The 16,104-nt window shown below is 52.8% G+C and overlaps 7 protein-coding genes across 7 annotated transcripts; 3 read left to right on the top strand and 4 right to left on the bottom strand.

The window, feature by feature from the left end:
- Nucleotides 1–93: 93 nt before the first annotated feature.
- On the bottom strand, nt 94–893 carry CKM354_000287900 (uncharacterized protein; the record flags this gene model as incomplete). Its single annotated transcript, XM_044798049.1, has 2 exons — nt 94–726; nt 801–893. The coding sequence occupies 2 exons, from the start codon at nt 891–893 to the stop codon at nt 94–96; spliced, it is 726 nt and encodes a 241-aa protein (XP_044653984.1).
- A 219-nt stretch (nt 894–1,112) lies between these two features.
- CKM354_000287800 (uncharacterized protein) lies at nt 1,113–1,542 on the top strand (the record flags this gene model as incomplete). Its single annotated transcript, XM_044798048.1, has 2 exons — nt 1,113–1,329; nt 1,388–1,542. 2 exons carry the CDS (start codon nt 1,113–1,115, stop codon nt 1,540–1,542), a joined length of 372 nt encoding a protein of 123 aa, XP_044653983.1.
- Nucleotides 1,543–3,929: 2,387 nt separating this feature from the next.
- On the bottom strand, nt 3,930–5,372 carry CKM354_000287700 (uncharacterized protein; the record flags this gene model as incomplete). The annotated part of the gene is made up of 3 exons (XM_044798047.1): nt 3,930–4,665; nt 4,716–5,065; nt 5,118–5,372. The coding sequence occupies 3 exons, from the start codon at nt 5,370–5,372 to the stop codon at nt 3,930–3,932; spliced, it is 1,341 nt and encodes a 446-aa protein (XP_044653982.1).
- A 926-nt stretch (nt 5,373–6,298) lies between these two features.
- On the top strand, nt 6,299–7,735 carry CKM354_000287600 (uncharacterized protein; the record flags this gene model as incomplete). Its single annotated transcript, XM_044798046.1, has 1 exon — nt 6,299–7,735. One exon carries the CDS (start codon nt 6,299–6,301, stop codon nt 7,733–7,735), a length of 1,437 nt encoding a protein of 478 aa, XP_044653981.1.
- Nucleotides 7,736–9,109: 1,374 nt separating this feature from the next.
- Nucleotides 9,110–11,044, top strand: CKM354_000287500 (uncharacterized protein; the record flags this gene model as incomplete). Its single annotated transcript, XM_044798045.1, has 3 exons — nt 9,110–9,633; nt 9,684–10,203; nt 10,259–11,044. 3 exons carry the CDS (start codon nt 9,110–9,112, stop codon nt 11,042–11,044), a joined length of 1,830 nt encoding a protein of 609 aa, XP_044653980.1.
- A 488-nt stretch (nt 11,045–11,532) lies between these two features.
- CKM354_000287400 (uncharacterized protein) lies at nt 11,533–12,943 on the bottom strand (the record flags this gene model as incomplete). The annotated part of the gene is made up of 4 exons (XM_044798044.1): nt 11,533–11,659; nt 11,714–11,919; nt 11,971–12,475; nt 12,537–12,943. The coding sequence occupies 4 exons, from the start codon at nt 12,941–12,943 to the stop codon at nt 11,533–11,535; spliced, it is 1,245 nt and encodes a 414-aa protein (XP_044653979.1).
- A 511-nt stretch (nt 12,944–13,454) lies between these two features.
- Nucleotides 13,455–15,128, bottom strand: CKM354_000287300 (uncharacterized protein; the record flags this gene model as incomplete). Its single annotated transcript, XM_044798043.1, has 3 exons — nt 13,455–14,715; nt 14,768–14,851; nt 14,905–15,128. The coding sequence occupies 3 exons, from the start codon at nt 15,126–15,128 to the stop codon at nt 13,455–13,457; spliced, it is 1,569 nt and encodes a 522-aa protein (XP_044653978.1).
- Between the last annotated feature and the right edge of the window lie 976 nt (nt 15,129–16,104).

Here is a 16,104-nt window from a genome sequence, read left to right as displayed (position 1 = left end):
TGGACAGTAATTTTGCGTCCACAGTCCGACTCGACGGGTTGGCGATGTAGCAGCATCAGTTTTACAATAAAAGCAAGACTGCACATACCAAGGTCAACCTTTCGGCTTACCAAAGATCTTACTGCCAATCGTGGACACTTTCTTCACGTCCCGATATGTCAGACTGATCCTCGTCGTTCGCGTATTCTTCCCTCCGTTCTCTTCCAGCACACCTCGGTCGCCCAGTAATTCCCAGTTTGCCACCGTTTGCGCATACAGATTCTCATCTTCTGTGACTTCGGCAATTCCGTGCAATGTCTCCGTATACGCTTCTCCAGTAGTGACGAGAAGTGAGCGAGGTTCTTGAAAGACGCGCCAGGATTCAACTCCGATATTGGCATCATCCGCTCCACCAGCTCCCTGCTCATCACTCTTTCCACTCTTCGCCTTCACATCCAACACCAAACTTCCACCCAAACTCACAGTCGCCACAACAGGCCAATATGCCGGCCCGTCTTCATGCGGCATAATGCCTTGTCCTGGAAGGTACTCATTGATGAGGCAGTGGTTTATTCCATGAGGTGCACCTTCGAACAACTTTCCCAGATTGTGGATACGGTCGACAACGGGTTCTTTAAGCCATAAAGGGAGAGAAGTGGTTGTTACCATGGTGTTTGTCGCTGTAAGTCTTGCTGGCAGGGTTTGCAGGCGGCGGTGGGTGAGGGTTATCCAGCGATTGGAGGGAATCTGTAGTGGTGGTCAGGTCTGGTGAGCTGGAACTGATGTGGGATGCCTTGAGGAGAGGTATGGTGTTTTTTTACCTGTGAGAGGATGTAGACTTCTTCTTCAGGCGTGATGAAGTTGGGAATGTAGTACATTGACGGCGGGACGCTGGGAATGCGTGCTGATTCCATTGTTGAATATGGGCAATTATTGCTTGTATGTAGAGGTGGTTATCGAGTTATCGGGTCTGTCATCAGGAACTCAGCAATGAAGCTTCACGATTGCGTTGTTGTGGAGGTTGTCTGTTTTGTTCGGCAGCTTCAAATGGCGGGACGTGTGCTTGCCACAAATCGGCTTCGCTTTTCCCCTCCATCTCTAAACTTCACATTGCAACGTGCTTGACCACAAACATGGCACCCAAAGGCAAAGGCGGCGACAAGGGCAAAGGCAAGGATACTAAAGACGACAAAGGCGGTGGTAAAGCCAAATCTGGCGCGCAAACTATCAACGTTCGTCACATCCTCTGTGAAAAGCACGCGAAGAAAGAGGAGGCTTTGGCGAAGATCAACGCAGGAGCCAAATTCGACGATGTAGCGCGAGAGTTCTCGGAGGACAAGGCGCGGACTGGTAAGATTCACGATGTCCATTATCTTCGATTTGTCTCTGAAGACTTACAATCTGCCAGGCGGGGCGTTGGGATGGAAAACGAAGGAAGCACTCTTGCCGGAATTCTCAGCTGTAGCTTTTGATCTGGCAGCATCGACGACGGCTAAGCCGGTCATCGCCGAGTGCAAGACGACCGAAGGCTACCACATCATCATGGTGGAGGGGCGCAAATAGATGGTCCATGTTCAGAGCGTTGCAACTGTTCCATCAGGCGTGGAGAGATCCGCCTACGACTTCGCCTATTGTCCGCGTGGTGTGAGAAGTTGAACGGATGTGGCAGGAGCGATCTGTATGCCACACACATCCCACGTTACGTTCGGTGTTGGAGACGCATTCGAGAGCAGTGCCGTGATGGTCGAAGAAGTCCCTGGCAGCGTTGCGCTCGCTTCACCAACGTGTGGTTGCAGCGTGCTCAGTCTGCGACAAAGCCGACAAAGCACATTGCGATCAACCTCGCGTGCGCAGGACTTTTGGGTCACTTGATCACGAGCTGTCACAGACCTTACAACAAATGTTCTCAAAGTGCGCTAGAAGGTCAAGAAGGGCACTATCAGGGTGCTGAGAGTGCTCCGACGCAGGGCATCAAAGCCTCATGGCGCTCGTTCAGCAGCGGCACGGTCTTTCTCCTTTTCCCCTCTATATTCGACCGCTGCAGGCGTGTCCGAAATGTCCATCAGCCTTCCGCTCCGCCGCTGCCGTACCCTTCTCGCACACCTGTCGTGTTCCGTGTACCGCTGACTCGTTCCCTTGAGATGCAATTTCAGCAGCGATGGAACTGCCGAGCCTTTCGACAAGGGCCGGCCAGCAGAGCCAAAGCCGTTCCAGCAGCTCCAGTTCGGCGGGTAAGCTGTGAGGAGAACCATGCCACACCACACGGACGCACGTTGCAGCTTCGGGAATTCGGCGCCGCATGGGACAAGGCTTGACAGCTCTCTGACGAAAGGAGCGAGAGGTACCTTTGTATCCTATCGCTTCGCACATGTCCGGTCAAGAAGATACCGCGGAGGGAAAGTGAGGGTACACTGTTGACGAATGAATGCCAAAGTGTGTATGTTCCAGAGCACAGATGGCAGATGTGCTGATGAGATCATCACTGAAACGGACACACGGGTCGACGCACTGACTGGAAAATGCACATTATAGCCGCGCGGTAAGTTGACGACCGCGCTCGAGTCGAAACTTATTTGTGAAGCCAGCTTCGTCTCGCTCTCCCCCCGGGATGGGGGGCTTTGACCTGTTGACCATCTGTGCTACCTGGGCTGGCCTTGCGACAAAGATGGGAATCCATTCTTGACTTGACACTCTGTTGCCCCAATGTCATGTCCTTCCTTCTGAAATAATCCTCGCGGCCAGCACCCACCCTAAGTCACCGCCTCTCTCTTTCTCTCATTCACACTACTTCCCTCAAGGAAGAGGAACAAGCATACCTATTAACGTGGCCGCGTCGCCACCATGCGCTCTGTCGCCTTCACTACTGCTGTCAGACATGAGCTCTACTAGTGAGACGACGCGGGACATCATGACCGATGCCTTCGTCGTCTCATCCTCGTTCTCCTCCGCAGCAACAGCAGCAACAAGCAACGCCCGCCTCATCGGTAGCAGACAATCGCCTCGGCCTCTCCGCCCAAGATGTCGCCGCCCTCCGCCAACACCAACAGCTCGCTCACGCGCAAGCTCGAAGTCCAGCGGGCAGCGCAGCTTCCAGTCAAGGAAGACTGCTCCTCGACCCAGGCAGTCTCCAATTACTATCGCGACACTTCGATCGGGTAATGCAAGCTATTCAGCAGCGATTAGAACAGGTACATCTCTCTCTTCCATAATCATTTATAACACACAAGAGCTTCGTCATAGCTAGCAAGCAAGCAAGCAAGCAAGCACCCAAAGCTAACACACTCTTTCTTCCCGACACAACAGCTCAACCAAGCCACCGAACGAGCCACGCAAGCGCAATACGACCGATCCGGCAACGCCATCCAAATGGCCGATAACGAAATCGCGCGCTTCCGAGCAATCCTCCAGCAAATTGACGAGCTTGAGAATGAGTTTGAAAAGATCAAAAGAATCAGAGAGATCGTTCGCGGGTTTCGCGCTCGTGTTGAACATATGGAGAGGAGATTGGGATAGTTTTGCTGCTTTGCTGCTAAGCCACTGCCACTTCTCGCGTGCTTGGGAGGATGGAGTGAAATTCATATGGCGTTGGAAAGTATAAGATCTGGAAGCCTCACGGCGCGTATGTGTGTGGATACCCTTTCTGCGGCTTTTGGGAAGAACTGCTTGTATTGAGATATTCAATTCGTGGGTGGCTAAATTTTGTGTTTCTGGTCTCTCTGCTACTGTGTCGCAGGCTTTTCTATTTCATTCTTCCCGTTGCACTTTTTACTGGTATTGTCATTCCTCTCGTAACAGCTGGATACTGCCAGCTGCATCACTCGCATCAAAGCTCTTTGTTCCAGGCCAGGTTCTCCTGGAACTCTTCCGATGCTGTCTCGCGTCACTGACGCATGTCGCCAGTTTCAGCGCCGCCACAAAACGTGCAAGCCACGAGAATGGAGGTCGCACATCTATGGCTTCACAACGGCAACCTGGCTGCGAACCGGAACGTTGTCCTTGCGACCCGGTTCTGGGAAGCCCTCGACTTTGACGTGCTTGCGGAAAAGCAAGACATGCGAACTGCCACCAAAGTGGAACATGCCCGTCTGTTGTCCCTTTTTGATGTGCTCGCCTTCCTTGACTGTGATCTCGCACGTGCTGACTTCGTCCATGCCGACTCCAATGAACGCCATAAGGCCAATCGCAGGATTGTCAGCCTCGATAAAGATGATGGCTCTGGTAGCGAGGGCTGTGAGGTATCCCTGCCCGACGCTGATGCCACCTGCATCGATCTCCATCGTGCCAGGCTCCCCGAGGCCTTCGAAGAGAGGCTCGGAGAAGTATGTTCCATCCTGCACAAACGCCTTCTTGACCGTCCCGCTCACGGGGGAGTGCCATCGGTGGTAGCTGAGAGCAGACAAAAAGGCCTGATACACCGTTCCACCCGCAAAGTTCTCGGCGAGAGGGTCATGGGCAAGCATGTCTCGTACAGAGTATGGCTGACCTTTGATCCAGAAGTGGTCTCGCAGCTTGACATTGCGCGCCACGTTGAACACTTTGCTCTCACAGGCATTCGCAATTACGTTGTCGTCCTCGGGAGATGCCACTGGGCGAACCTCGTCTCGGAACTGGCGTGTGAAGAAGTCGTCCCATGACTTGTAGCCGTAGTGTTTCGCCTTGGGATCGCATACGAAGAAGTCCTCGAATCTAGAGACTTGTCAGCACTCCCCTCGTCCATTCAATGTGTCAACGCATACTTGTACGAAGTCTGGAATGGCGCGTTGGCGACCTCCATGATATCCTTCTGTCCCACTTCACTGAACCATCCCTGCTTGCCGGTATTCAGAACCTCTGCAGACTTAGGCGTTGTCAACAGCTTTCCCCACTCATTCAGCACCTTCTTCAACATCTTATTGACATCTGGGTCGAGGAAGGCTGCGTAGCCCGAGGGCGTTCCCATGGGGTAATCCAGGATGGCGCACATGGGAACACCAACCATACCCACATTCGCGGCAGCATCGATCCACGTTGGCGCTTGACCGAACACATGGTTCAAGATCTCGAGTAGGTGGTGGTAATCGCGGATCTGCTTGCGTCCCGTCGGATCCTACGATCTGTTAGCGGAGAAGCCGACACATACTTCGAAGCAGTAAGTTTACCTTGTTATAGGGATGCTTCTGGGGCACCTCTTCAAACATCTGCGTAAAAAGCATATGAAGCCTAGTGTTGCTCTCGATGAATTCCTTGAATTCTTGCAGGACAGGAATGAGCTCCTTCTTGTTGTGGTGAGCATGGCCGATCTGCGTATCGAGCCATTCTTCGTGGATGCGATGATCTGCCGGAAGCCAGGCTCCTGCCTTGACCTTCCTCTTCTCGGCTGGGATATCGTGGTGGTCTCCGTGTTGGTGGACCATGATTACGGTGTGGGTGTCAGTGGTGGAGTTGTGAGTGCTCTGCTGTCAATTCGATCCAACTATGAGGGAGAGATGCTGAAGTGGCAGAAGAAAGGATGAAGGGCTGTCGTGAAGCAAATAATGGCCTCAATTTTGCACGCTACCTGGAAGGACGTCAGTCCTCTGGTTACGTAAGTGCTGAGCATATGCGTATGAATGCAGCTCGTGCCTGCCGTGAGCCGTTTTCAAGGCGCGTTTGCACGCGTTGTGGCCACGAGAAATCCAATGGCATCGGAGACAGCCCGCCCACACGATGATGTAACTTTGGCCGCGTATGTACGCGGAATCCCAGCTCCGCGCTATCCGGAGAAGGCCGTGGAATCGATCAAGAACCACAAGTGCCATTGTCGACTCCGAACAGGCAGTGAGTAGCTGGCGGTAGAAGGCAACGGGAGACGGTGAGGTTCTCGCGCACCCGTGCACGCGATGGACAACATTGCCAAGTCACTTCCGTCGCGGCCAAGAGGATGGCGATGACAGGGATCCGCCTCACGTGCAAACTGCCCCTCCTCAGGGCGCGGTCGCAGAGCGAACCGTGGGCTGGCTTGTGAGACGAGACTAAGAACCATGGGGAGCATCCCGGTGAAACTGAACGCCAGACATCTCACCCAACTCACTCCGATTGTTTGCACACGCTGACACGACAGCATGGTCTCTGCAGCAATCCATGTGCACAAAGGAGCTGCTCTTATTCGTACTCGCTCCTTGTTTCGAGCAGACCCCGGATGACGCGCGGATGAGGAGGAGACGATCACCTCTCGTCATCGATCCTGTTCTAGGCTGACACCATTGCGTGCTCTCTGCTCGAACATTCGTAAGGCTTCACCTCTACCTCTTCACTCTTCCCCCAACCCCATTGTCTTCTTACAGCAGGGAGGTTTGAAAACATGAAGTTCTCCAGTGTCTTGCCCCTAGCCGTCGCAACCTCAGCATTCGTGCTGCCTCCCGAGGAGGTCTTGAGCGAGCTCAAGATCGAGGACCACCATCTCGAAGCAAAGGTAGATCATTGGTTGGAGGAAGCCTCATCGACCAAAGATGAGTTTCTCTCGAACGTGAAGAAGTACTTTGGCGAGGTCTCCGAGACCACCAAGGACGCCTGGACGGAGATCAGTGCGACTGGCAAGAGTGTGCTCGATCAGGCCTTGGAGAAGGCCCATGATACTGCAGAATCGCTTGGAAGCACGCTCGAAGATGCTGCAGATGATATCCAATCATACATCGAAGATAACGACTTCTTCACTGGCTTTGGAGGTGACCACCACGGCAAGCCAAAGCATCCACCACACCACCACGAGCCAAATGAGACCGTCTATCAACTCATTGCAGGCAGCAAGTATACTACCAAGCTTGCCAAGTTGATCTCCGAGTACGACGATTTGGTCGACGCTTTGAACAGCACCAAGGCCAACTTCACAGTCTTTGCTCCGACCGACAGTGCATTTGAGAAAATTCCGGAACATGCACCAAAGCCATCCAAGGAGCAATTGAAGGCAATCCTCTCCTACCACGTTGTGCCCGACGTCTACACGGCTGGTCGTGTTTTGGTCACTCACACTGCACCAACTCTCCTCAAGGGCGAGCACCTCTCATCTCAGCCAGAGCCTCAACGCATTGCCTTCAAGCTTGGACTCCGCGGCTTGACTGTCAACTTCTACAGCCGCATCGTTGCCATCAACATCTTCGGCACGAATGGTGTTATTCACGGCGTTGACTCAATCATCTTGCCACCACCAAACGCCATCACGCTGGTCGATCTCTTCCCAGGCGAATTCAGCACACTTGAACTTGGTCTTGGCAAGACTGGTCTCCTCGACACCTTGAACACAACCCATCACGCAGGCGGCACTTTGTTCGCCCCATCCAACTGGGCCTTCCAGAAGTTGGGACCAAAGATCAATGCCTTCCTGTTCTCCAGCTATGGACTCAAGTACCTGAAGGCTCTTTTGGAGTATCACGTCGTGCCAGGCAACACTTTGTACTCTGATGCTTACTACAAGGCCAAGGACGAAAAAGACGCAGCGATCAACTCGGATATTCCGAAGGGTCTGTTCCATGTCGATCTGCCAACCCTGCTCAAGGATCGCAACCTGTCGGTCGACATTGCTCGCTACGGCGGCTTCATCAGCATCAAGATTAATGGCTTCGCAACTGTCGCCGTTCAGGACGGCATTGCCGAGGACGGCGTGATTCAAGTCACTCGCGACGTGCTTATTCCTCCAAAGCAATTGGGAGGTGCAGAGCTTGAGCAGTGGGACGGCTCCGAACTCACCATTGAGGACCTCAAGGAGCGACTTGAGCCGTTCGTTGTTAAGACTGATCTCTAATCGCCATGCCCAACAATTGTCTACACTACATTCACGGTTAGGTTGAAGCGTTGCGGTACGAGATTTGCAACTATGTAGAAAAGTGACGAGACCATGCTATAATGACGATGTTTCGATTAAGCAGTGGCGCCTACTGTGCTGTGTATGACAAACAACTTTCCTCTTGCCAACGCATGACAAACACTTCTCCTGTGATCCGAATCAGCTCGATGTGTTTGTCGACCGCATGAGTCGTGCCTCGGCCCGTGACGAGGTCCTGTCGACGGTACATGCTCAGTCTTCGGGTCATCCATATCAACCCCAACATCAGCGCCCTCGGAAAGATCGCACCAAGAACATTTTAGCGAAACCCCACCCAGATATGGTTGGTGCAGGGTCGTCTGCAGCGGCGTGATCGGCGCCACAACCCTCTGCCGCGCAGTTTAGCCTTTGGCCGATCCATCGTCATACACAGCCCACACGAGACGACAGAGCGTCTCGTTGACGCAAGGACTTTAGCTTGTGCTTCGCGTTGGAGCACTGCATGATCACAGCATGCGAATCGAGCTGGCTCGTGCGAGGCCAGCTGCGCCAGCGCTGAGTGCAGACGCAGACACCTTGGCGGCAAACAGTGGACGCCGGCGAATCTGTATACGGTAGCTGAAAAAGGCATCCACACGATCTAAAAGCAAGATCCCGTTTCGGAGTCGGCCATCGAACACTGACCCTGCAAAAATCTTCATGGCCTCCCGGGCCTTTCCTTCGAAGAGATCCACCGGAAAAGCTGCTGGCCACAGGCTCGGGAATTGGCCACGCGGGAGATCTAGCCTGATCCCGAATTCAATCTGCATCCGATCTCTGTTCCTTGTCACTATCCGGTACGACTGCTTCTCGATCTCAGGAACTGCCTTCCATCTGGCTCGACAATCTGCTCGGTTCGCCCTTCTGCGCGGTGGAGAGAATCCTACGCTTAGCTTTCCCAGATGACACACTCGCCTCTGTGCCCGTTACCCTGGGCAGGGATCACCCACCGCGCTGGAGCACGATTCCCCTTTGTTGGTGCCATAACTCTCCAGTGTTCCTGCAGCTTTGTCCGTGAATGCTGGGCGACACACTGCTTTTTGTTATTTTCACCCTCGTCGCGATAGTTGCAGGCCGCTTATTGGCGCAGATCCACTCGTCAACGATTCTAGGGCACCCGCTTGGGAATTTGATTCAACCCAAAGGGCTTAATATTTGAGCAGATCCCAATTGCAGGAGAGAAAAACCAGGACGTGATTTTCGTTACATGCTATAAGCCTTGTCTCGGAGATCTCGTTATACCCACATCGGCCCCAGACCGAATGTCGGCAGTCAACATAGGACTCCCAGGTGTCTGAACAGACACGAACAACAATGGCAGGTGCGCAGCGAGTCCTGGTCTATCTTCTGCGAAGAGATCTCCGCCTGGCAGACAACCCAATTTTTCATGAAATTGCGAAATTGAACGCTCAGTCGAAGAAGCCTTTCACTCACGTGCTTCCCGTCTACGTCTACCCTGCTGAGCAGGTGGAAGTATCTGGGTTCTTGGCCCCTGGACAAGAGAAGTCGCCATACAGGGAGGCACGCAGCCGAGTGGGCAACTTCTGGCGATGCGGCACTCACCGTGTCAAGTTCCTCGCTGAGAGCGTGTGGGACCTGAAGAAAGATCTACAGAAGGTCCAAAGCGACCTGATTATCCGGGTGGGATCAGTCAAGGATGCAGTAGGATCGATCTTGGAAGGCTATCGCGGCAAAGAGGGCGCTGAGCTTCACGGTCTGTGGATGACGAGTGAGGAAGGATGGGAGGAGCAGAATGAGGAAGAGGCAGTGAAGTCTATGATGGAGAAGGAAGGCAAAGAATTCAAGCTATGGGTCGATGAGAAGTACTACATCGACGAGTAGGTCTCTGCATTTCGCGACTCTGACATGATCGGCTGACCCCCAACAGTCGAGACATTCCTTTCAAGGATTCGAGGGAGCTTCCCGATGTCTTCACGACCTATCGTAAGATGGTGGAGCCTCTAAGAGATGCTCCGCGCAAGGAGCTTTCCAAGCCCGAGCAGCTACTTCCGCTACCCGATCACATCCCTGATCAGGCAGCGCCCTTCCAAATCCCCTCTTCGTACGATGAAGTCCTTGCGGCTCTTAAGAAACCTCTTGAGGAAAAGCCCGTCGATGGCAAGGGGCCACCGAAGCTTCCCCAAGACGCAAAGTCGGCACATCCGTTTGTCGGGGGCTCCAAAGCTGGTCACGAACGCGTGGATCATTTGATTGAATCAGGCTCGATGAGCTCTTACAAAGATACCAGGAACGGGCTACTAGGCCTTGACTTCAGTACCAAGCTCTCTGCATGGTTAGCTCTGGGCTGCATCTCTGCGCGGCAAGTGCACTGGAAGCTTTTGGACTTTGAGAATGGCAAGGGGTCCCGCGGGCAGGCCGCAGACGGGTATGGCAAAGGAGAGAACAAGGTACGTCAATGACCAGTGAATCGCTCTTCTTTTGACTGACGACTTTTGGCGGCAGGGCACCGCAGCGGTGCGCTTCGAACTCCTCTGGCGCGACTACATGCGTCTCTGCACTCGCAAATTTGGCATGCGACTCTTCTTCATCGATGGCTACCGTGGCGATGCCGATGCTGTCAACAAGTTCATCAGTTCGCCATACACCCACTCAACCAACAAGAAGAACAAAAAAGGCGTAGATGACGATAACACTCGTCGCGTGGTCGAGCGCTTCCTGAACGGCACAACAGGAACTGGCCTCATTGACGCGTCGCAGCGTGAGTTGTGGTTGACAGGCTGGACTTCCAACCGCGCAAGGCAGAACGTCGCATCTTATCTGTCGAAGCATCTCGGCATCGACTGGCGACTAGGAGCAGAATGGTATGAGAGCAATCTCATCGACTACGACGTGTCGTCTAACTGGGGTAACTGGCAGTATGTAGCAGGTGTGGGAAATGATCCTCGTGGCGACGCCCGAGTCTTCAATCCTGTAAAGCAAGCCGTCGATTACGATACCAACGGAGAGTATGTTCGGACTTGGGTTCCCGAGCTACGCGACGTTGGCCGTGGCGAAGGCGGGCAGCAACAAAGTGGCGGCGACAGTATGGAGTCCTTGATGGGAGTATTCCAGGCGTGGAGAGTGCCACCTGAAGAGAAGAAGCGTCTTGGGCTGGAAGGTATCGAGTTCGTTGAATCGCCACTGATTCGAATCGACTTCTCGGTCAACCGTCGTGGGGGTGGACGTCCAAGAGGACGAGGAAGGGGCAGGGGTGGTCGTGGAGGAGACCGTGGCAGACGCGGTCAGTAGTCGATATTTGTACAGTACGAACACATGTCAGTTACGCGTCACAGAGCGTCAGTTGCAAAATTGCATGACAAGTTGTTGCAGACGGCAATGGTCACCACACGAGACTTGAAGGCTGATGTGTCTCGAAAGCAGCACTGGAAGTAATCGAGGACCAGGATATTTACTCTATCTGCACATTTATGAATGGAGTCCGTCCGTTTTGCTTTCAGTGTCACAGGTCAAGATATCAGAATACTTGACGGCGGCTACGACGACAGATGTCCTTCCGAACAACATACTTCTGCGTACAAACTTTGACTTTGGCATTTGAAGATTTTAGTTCTCTTTCCGCAATGGAGTTAGAACAACTATACGCACCGTCATCGTCGTTCTCATCAAGCGGCCACAAGTCGTGGCTGATGTCAACCTCGACTTATGCCACACTAACTGGCTCATTCTTTCGTAGTCTCCAAACTCACAACATCTTTATTGCTGCTGAACCAGAAACTCTATGCGCCAGTAGCTTGATAAACAGCAGCCTCGCAAGCGCCCCACTGACCCATGACGTTCATATCGCCGAACGGCATTACCTGCGATGCTATCATGCCGGCAACACCCTTCTCTCGATCGGCCCACCTTGAGTGAATGTCAGAATGTGTACATGTGTGGATCCAGAAGCCAAGTACTCACCAGAACAAGTTCGCAATGCCAGCCCACCAAGCCGTATTCCTACCTCTTCCTGTGGCACCAGGTTCCTGCGTAAGCATGAAAGACAATCCCCAACCTTGCGGCGGGTTGCCCTCTTGTGGGTAGAGCTCAGGAGCGGGATTCGTTTGCTCGGGTTTGGCAGCTGGAATACCCTGACGAGCGAAGTCGGGGAACTGTTCGACTTGGTTCTGTGTAGCATGTCAGAGGAACTTCAAGCAGAAAGTAAGTCAACAACGTACCTTGAACATTTCATCCACAGTTTCCTTCTTCAGAATCTGTGCCCCAGTGATCGGGCTCTTTCCATCGTTCAACAGAACCGATAGGACTTGCACATACTGCACCGGCTTCGCAAAACATCCCGCTCCACCCGAATGGAACACATTCTTCTTCTCCTCATCCGTCTCCGCAATGATTGGCTCGCGATACATGTGATCTCTTTCCTCCGAAGCCGAGCTTCCAGGCCAGCGTTGATGCATATACGCCAAATTCTTCTTCATATCAGCTGTAGGGAACATGTTGATAGCGTCGAGGTTGAGTGGTTGCATGATATTCTTCTGGATCCAATCGTTGAGTTTGACGCCGCTGGCACGTTCGAGGACGATACCGGCCCAATCGATTCCGATACCGTACTCCCAGTTCTCGCCGGGGTGATGCACGAGAGGCATTTTGAGGATGTCGCGGATATCGGCGTGGAAGACGTCGAAGCCTGTCGGGCGGCCGTAATCGCGAAGTTTGGGGTTGAAGCTGGATGAGAGATTAGTCAACTTTCTAACGCGAATGAAGGAATGGAGAGATTTCCTCTTACAATTCATAAGCAAAACCAGAAGTATGGCTCAACAGATTCCTCAAAGTGATATCACTCTTCTTGGGCTCCAGAGTACCATCTTCTCTCAAAACTTGAACTTTCTCCAACTCAGGACAGAGCTTGTAGACTTGAGCCGAGTCATCGAGGTTGAGAATGCCTTGTTCAACGGCTTGCATGCAAGCCATTGTGGCGAGGATTTTTGTGCAACTCGCAATCCAGAAAACAGTATCCAAATCCATTGGAGCTCGGTTCTCACCTACTCCCTTCTTTCCAGAAGCGTTGGCGCAGATTTGTTGTCCATTCTTGTCAATGGCTACAAAGACGAGACCTGCGACGCCGGTGTCTTTGTTGCCCGTGACCGAGTCGAGGGACTGTTGCACAGCATCTTGGGCTTTTTGATTGACCATATTGGAGGATTGAAATTGTTCGAAGCTTCAATGGCTAGTTGTGTGATCGGTATCGGTAGCACAAAGGCTGCAACACCTGTTGTACTATATTTCGGATATCGCTGCTAGGAGCCGGACTGCGAACCTTGCCGTGCAGACTGTTGGTGGTTGTTTTATCATACAATCCACAAGCTATGGTATCCCCGCTTCTGTTGTGTAAGCCCCGCTCATGGAAGCTGCGTGGAGGTCTGGAGCCAGCTTTGGGCAAGATCACGCATGGCTGATCCACATTGGCTCCGCTGAACCGACAGGGGTCTAAGAGCTTCAAGAGGAACCGCATGGGAAGTACTGCAAGCAGTTAGGTTTGCGGGTAAGGTTTGTTGTGAGGTGAAGCTCAATTTGAGACTGTGATGGTAGTAGCGGCAGACGAAGTGGGGCTAAACATGTCGAGCTCACCGAGGCGGTCCTTTTCCAACAACATTATCTAGATGGGAGGTATCGAAAGTTGTTACTGCGATCTCGTCCACGCTGTCTACGCAAAACACTGATCCCAATGACCACCGCTCCTGGCAAAGCTCAGACTGTCGACGAATTTGCTTAAGGAGCATCTGCCTAGTCGATCGCCTCCGCATTGTTTCAGTGGCAGAACTCTGTCGTTCACGATCACGCGAACTTGTTCTTCCTTCAGACCGGCGCACTGAAGCTTCTCAAAGTATGCACGAGCTGCAAAAGGAACTGTATAGGATGCGCTGTAGCCATCAGCTTGGCTAGCTTCGGTGACAGTTGTGTTCGAGAGCGGATCGTTCGCAGTGTACAAACCGAGGGCAGAGAAGATTGCAGTCATATCGTTATCGTGACTGAAGTCTGCATATAGCTGCCTTTGCAATGGAAATGTGGCCGGGTCGTCGTCCAGAGTGTGGTTTGTTGAAGTCTCGTCTTGGACAGCTGAGTTTGTTAGGCGGGCTATCAGCTCGTTGGCAAAGCCGACGCCTTGGGCTGGACCGAGGGGATTGCCATAGCTGTAACCATAATATTTGTTGAGAGTCTCGTAGTAGTTATACTGATGCCATTCCTTCACTGTGAAGAGGTCGCAGAAGGGAGAGATTGTGCCATTTGGAGATGCGACTGTGCTGAAAGGACAAAGATCCATCAAGTATATGATATCAGACACACCAAGAGATGTGCCTCCGAGATCCTTGTTGATGCGCTTCTGGATTGGTGGCACGAAAACGTTGGCCCAGGTCTTTTGCGCGCTGTCTGCGATGGAGCTGACAGGACCATCCTCAAATTGTGTGCATAGGCCGTGGTTCAGCGTGTTATTAGAGCCTTCGTCCTCAGATATGACTACCAGCGGGTAAGGATATGCGCCATCCCGGTACCCACTGAGGAAATCTGCAATCTTGGCGTGATGAAAGCCTTGGGTAAAGTTGAGCGCAGATTCCACGACACGATCCTCGGAGGCAGACCTGAAGAATGGCGTGAGGTGACTGGCAAGATGCTTGTAGCGCTGGTAGAACTTGACACCAGAATTGATCATCTGCTGCTCTCCGAAAAGTGTGAGCTGGTCAGCTCCGAGGGTATATTCAAAGTTCTGGAGGAAGGCATATTTGCCAGGGTATGCCTTTGCACTGGTATGGATTTTCTGAATAGTCGCGTTGTACGCCTTGGTCTTGGATGCAGTGGGATCACGGGCGCCATGTCTCGACAAGACTTGAGCAAAAGTGACTTTGCAAGCTGGCGGAATGTCGTTCGGGATTCGGGATTCTACACTGTAGAATGGACTGTACTGGCCCCTGTGGCATAATCAGTCAATACTGCCGTTTTAAGGGCCTTGAGATCTCGTACCAGAAATGAGATATTTCTGGTTGGCACTGGTAGCCAGCTTGCACCGAGTCGCAGTTCGACTTGCCGTTGGGCGCGGCGGACGACCTGTTCGCACAGTCAGTTACTAATTTCTGCCAGCGGCCGAAGTAGCAATCTACCCAGACACCAGCAGTGCGCCGAGGATTGCAAGAAAGAAGATCATGGCCACAGCGAAAGTCCTAATGTTCGCGCGTCTCCTCTGCTTCTGCTTCGCTTCCTTCGAAATAATTTGGTCCCCAGTCCCAGCATCTCCTTCTTCCTCGCCTACACGCGTATACTTATACGCATCTCCATTTCTGCCGCCACGACCCGACAGCGGGAGGAGACCCCTCAGCCTGGCCATAGTTTTGTACAAGCCTGCCACGCTTTCGCCTCAAGCAGACCAAGAACCGAGCCCGTCTGCATCAACTGCATTAGACCAACGCGATGCCGGTGATCTCTGGGTCCTTGTGCTGTCGAGTGCGGGTGGTTTGCGAAGGAGAGAACGGAAGTGCGGCATACGTGGTGAGTTCAGCGTGGATGTCGCGTGAGATCCGGAGGCTTCTTGGCCAATGAGCCAGGCACGCGCTCAAGGCATTCATCTGCAATCTTCTTCTTCACACATTTGTGTTCTGTCGATCGTCCAGCATCTCGGAGACCAGGTCAAGTTGCAGTAAAGATGCCTCGCTAGCGGCTGCTCCTCGTACGAATGGCCAAAGCGTGCCGTGCGGCCAGAACAGCCCTCTTCTCCTCGACGACTACTTTTCCAGCCAAGTCATGCCGAGAATGCAGAAGCGCACAGCAACGTCAGAGCACTGATGCGCCGCACACATATAAGAGAGTGGACGTTTGTGGATAGTAGGAGATGGGATAAAAGTTCTTCGCGACTGCGTGAGTGTGACATCAGAGCACGGCAGACTACGAGGAAGTGGTACCTTCTGCAATGCCAGGATGGGCAAGTGTCGTTGCGCAACACAGACGTTTCAATTTCATGTTGTTAGACTCCAAAACACGTCTCACGATGACAATAATGAATATGACCTGACGCCAGAAACCATGCCGCAAACGCCAGATGCCCATGATGCTCAACCTCTCCGCTCCGTCATTACGTTCTTTCATGTATAAAATTGCTCGGGCACGCTTCAGAGCTTCGACTCGACCGACCACTCAAGCTGGGACGCGGGTAACGGTGAGCCTGCGAAATGCAGCACAAATCAGCTTCTATCCAGACAGTGAAATGATGGAAATTGTGACGGGTCCAAGAGGGTAACATGATCTGATCATTGCCAAATAGATTTACATGCAGGTGAAGCGCCGTACTGTTGCTCCATTACTCATAA

Source organism: Cercospora kikuchii (assembly GCF_019650295.1).
Source record: "Cercospora kikuchii DNA, contig_00002, whole genome shotgun sequence".
In the NCBI taxonomy this organism is placed as follows: domain Eukaryota; kingdom Fungi; phylum Ascomycota; class Dothideomycetes; order Mycosphaerellales; family Mycosphaerellaceae; genus Cercospora; species Cercospora kikuchii.
This window is presented reverse-complemented; position numbering and strand designations above follow the sequence as displayed.